A 4,254-nucleotide genomic window follows, 5' to 3' on the forward strand; every position below is an offset into this window, starting at 1 on the left:
GAGTGGGGTAGGAAAATTTTTAGGATTCATGATCAGCAACCGGGGAATTGAAGCCAACCCAGAGAAGATAAAAGCAATCCAGGAGATGAAGCCACCTAGGACCCTAAAGGATGTTCAGAAACTAGCAGGATCCCTAGCAGCACTTAGATGATTTATCTCAAAGCTAGCTGAGAGATGCCTACCTTTCTTTGACCTATTAAAAGGTGCAATAAATAAAAGGGAAGTCAATTGGAACCCGGAATGCCAAAGCGCAATTGAAGAAATCAAAAGGTATCTCTCCCGGCCATCAATCTTAACCAAAGCCCAACCCGGGGAGCCCTTATTCATCTACTTATCAGCAGGAGCCCTGGTAGTTGGAGCAGCACTGATCAGAGAAGAGAATGATAAACAACAACCAGTTTACTATGTAAGTTAAGTACTAAAAGATGCGGAGACACGATACCTAAGGCTAGAAAAGTTTGCTTTTGCCTTAGTCACGGCATCCAGAAAGCTCATAAATTACTTCCAAGGAAGGGAGATCCGGGTAGTGACTAATCAACCCTTAATGAAGATAATACACAATCCAGGTGTCTCAGGAAAGCTGGTAAACTGGGTAGTCGAGCTAAGTCAGTTCAACTTGAGTTTCATTCCAAGAACAGCTATCAAAGTCCGGGCACTCACTGACTTCATTATAGAATGCAACTTTCTGGAAGATGAGCCTAGGCCCATGAGTATTGACCCAGAGAGCGGCAATGATCATACCCCGGGAGCTTGGGCCCTCAAAGTTGATGGATCTTCAATGAACGAAAGATCAGGAGCAGGGCTCATTCTAAAGAGCCCGGATGGCTTTACAATTCAAACTGCGATCTCCTTCGGTTTTTCAGCAACAAACAACCAGGCCGAGTATGAAGCCCTGATAGCAGGATTGAAGCTAGCCAAGACCCTCAGGATCCAGGACCTTAACATCTATAGCGACTCTCAGATTGTAGTAAAGCAAACAAATGGTGAGTACATAGCCATGGACCCAGTTTTAGCCAAGTACCAGGCTCTGGTCCAAAGCTACCTTACCTCAATACCACGAAGTCAAGTCCTACAAATCTACCGAGAAGAGAATTCAGAGGCTGATAACCTATTTAAGCTGGTTCAAAATTCATCAGACTTAGATTGCTCAGTCTACTTCGAGGAATTACAAAAGCCCGGTATAGAATATGAAGAAGTCATGGAGATAGACAACAGCCCGAATTTGATGACTCATTTCATCTACTACCTGGGAAAAGGGAGAACTCCCAGAAGACAAAGGGAAGGCTCAAAGATTAAAAGCTAAGGTAACAAAGTTCTTCCTTGAAGAAGGAATACTATATCTCCAAACCTTCTCCTCACCTATACGAAAATGTATTGGCCCAACGGAAGCAGAATATTGCCTAATGGAAGTCCATGAAGGGATATGCGGAGATCACATGACCGCGAAGGCCCTGGCTTATAAGATAATAAGGAAGGGTTACTAGTGGCCAACAATCCACAAAGATGCAAGTGACCTTGTGAAAAAAATGCAAACAATGCCAGATTTTCAGCAACGTATCCCGAATAAGCCCAGTCCTACCCTCATCAGTCCTATCTCCGATTCCCTTCGCTATTTGGGGGATAGATATCATGGGACCCTTCCCACGGGCTAGAGGATACCTGAGATACCTACTAGTCTGAATTGATTATATGACTAAGTGGGTGAAAGCAAAGGCAATGAGAACAATAAACCAGCAGGATTGCATAAAATTCATGGATAACATTTTGATGAGGTTCGGAATCCCAAGAGTCCTGGTATCAGATAATGGGCCATAGTTTGTTGGATCAGAATTTGAATCCTATCTCCAGGAGTGGGGCATCAAGCATAAGAAATCATCAGTAGCATACCCTCAAGGCAATGGACAAGTGGAAGTAACAAACCGGATCCTTCTCTGGGGCATCGAAAAGAGGCTTAGACAAAGCAAAAGCAAATGGCCAGAAGAATTGTCAAATATCCTATGGGCCTACAAGACAAGTCCACGGACAAGCACAGGAGAAACGCCTTTCAAGCTAGCTTACGGAACTGAAGCAATGCTGCCCATCGAGGTAAGATCCCCCTCTCACCGAGCAATCAACTTTGATGAACCAGCCAATGAGGAGGGGCTAAGAATAAACATTGAGCTAATTGATGAGGTCCGGGACCAGGCTGTCGCAAGGATGGAAAAGTATAAGGAGAAAACTAAGGAAAACTTCAGCAAAAAGTCCAGGGTCAAGAACTTTCAAGTTGGAGACCCGGTACATCGAGACACAGAAGCTTCGGATCTAACCAATTCTGGAAAGTTGATGCCCAAGTGGGAGGGATCTTACAGAATCAAAGAAGTATTAAGGCCAGGGACCTAAAAGTTGATGAGCATGGATGAATCTGAGATCCCGAACACCTGGCATGGACTCAGGCTTAGAAAATTCTATTAGTAGAAAAAGCAACCAAAAACATGTAGCCTATGGCAAGAGACCAATCTATGATTCAACATTTTGTATGAAGAAATTTCAAATCAATGAAAATAATTTTCCTTTTTCAGCCAGTTCTTATTTTAACAATTATTACAAACAAAGAACACTTCAACCCGGATAAGCAATCACACACGGGTTGAAAGCAAACATCATTCCGGATATGGTGTCATACCCGGATTGGAAGCCAACATTAAAAGCAAACATCAACCCTGGAATAAAATAATTCCAGGTTTAGATGCAATCGCTCCAAGCATATAAAAACCCAGATATGAATTCATACCCGGATCCAGACCGGCTATAAATCCATACTCGGGTTGGGGACAGCCACCCTGCATTTAGAACATTTTCTAAGTACAGAACAAAACCATAACCCAGAAAATAACCCAGGTATGGATTTATACCCGGTTTAAAAGTAAAAACCTGGGAGCTAATTTCAACCTGGTTGCAATGGCATACGCGGGTTGTAAGCAACAGCCTTGTACTTGGGAAAAACTCTAAGTACAAACCAAGCAGAAAGCAAACAGATCGGGTAGGGAATCATACCCGGACCAAAAGTACCCACCTAAAGCCACCTTCAATCCGGGTATGAATTCATATCCGGACCGAAGACAAATATTTTGCACTTGAAATATTCCCTAAGTGCAAAGTAAGCAAAAAGGAAGATGAGACCCGATATGGCAACTTATTCGGATTAAAAATACTATTAAAGCAGTACTAAGTACCATTTATCGTTCCGGATAGGGGTTCATACTCGGATCCAAAATAAATATTTAAAGCTCACTCCATCCCGGATATAAATTCACTCTCGGGCTAAGGGCAGTTATTTTGTACTTGGGATATTTCCCAAGTACGAAACAATCTAGAAAACAAACAGACTCGAATATGCTCTCATACCCGGATCAAAAGAATAAGAAGTCTACTTAGAACATTTCTAAATAAGCAAATTATGACCAAGCAACATTCAAACATAAACGGTAAATCCAGACAAATTAAAATATTACAAATAGTTCAGAAGCAAAGTACTAAAAGCAACAAAAGTACTGAAACGAAGCAAATTACATGGGCAAGGCCCGGAAAGCTTGACATAGTTGAGGAAAATCTAAATGATGTTGGGACTGGGACCGTCGTAGGGTTCCGGCTACCCCTGACCCTGCTCAACAACTGCCTTGGCTGCCAGAAACTCTTGAATGAAGCTCTCCCAGTTGGCAATGGGATTCGTCTTGATGTGCCTTTCTCCCACGAGCCAGGCCCTACGGACTTCAGGGACCCCGGCTTGAGCAACTTCAAAATCATACTCATCACTTACCTTGAACTCGGCAATACTGGCCTCTTTGCTTATGTTTTCCTTGGCAGCTAGGTCAGCCTTCAATTTCTCCACCTCCTTGGCAAGGCCATCAGCCCAGGCCTTCTCCTCCATCAACTGTCCCTTCAATCCGGACTCTACAGACTTAAAGCCCTCATGGGACTCATCCAGCTCATTATTGAGGTTATCAGCCCTTTCCTTCTCGGCCTTGGTCCTATTATTGGCTTCCCGGACCTCATTGAAAGCGATGTCAGAGCAAACAGTTATGGCACTCCCCACCTGAAGGAAGAAAGGAGAAAAACAGTTAAGTAAAGTAATGCAACCCGGAAAGAAAACCAAAAGCTATTACAAGTTTACGTGTCCCCAGTGCCCGGTAACTCTCTTGAAGGCCGCAGCCATCCCGGAATCCTCCACTTCATCCCAATCTTCTTCAGCAGGGATGTCTGACATAAAATCAGCCA

At 43.4% G+C, this 4,254-nt stretch overlaps 1 protein-coding gene across 1 annotated transcript; it reads left to right on the forward strand.

Annotated features, from left to right (window-relative positions):
• The first annotated feature begins 544 nt into the window (after positions 1 to 544).
• LOC141701322 (uncharacterized) lies at positions 545 to 2,379 on the forward strand. The gene is made up of 2 exons (XM_074505004.1): positions 545 to 1,178; positions 1,829 to 2,379. Exons 1-2 carry the CDS (start codon positions 545 to 547, stop codon positions 2,377 to 2,379), a joined length of 1,185 nt encoding a protein of 394 aa, XP_074361105.1.
• Positions 2,380 to 4,254: the final 1,875 nt, after the last annotated feature.

This window comes from Apium graveolens, chromosome 2 (assembly GCF_009905375.1).
Source record: "Apium graveolens cultivar Ventura chromosome 2, ASM990537v1, whole genome shotgun sequence".
Taxonomy (NCBI): domain Eukaryota; kingdom Viridiplantae; phylum Streptophyta; class Magnoliopsida; order Apiales; family Apiaceae; genus Apium; species Apium graveolens.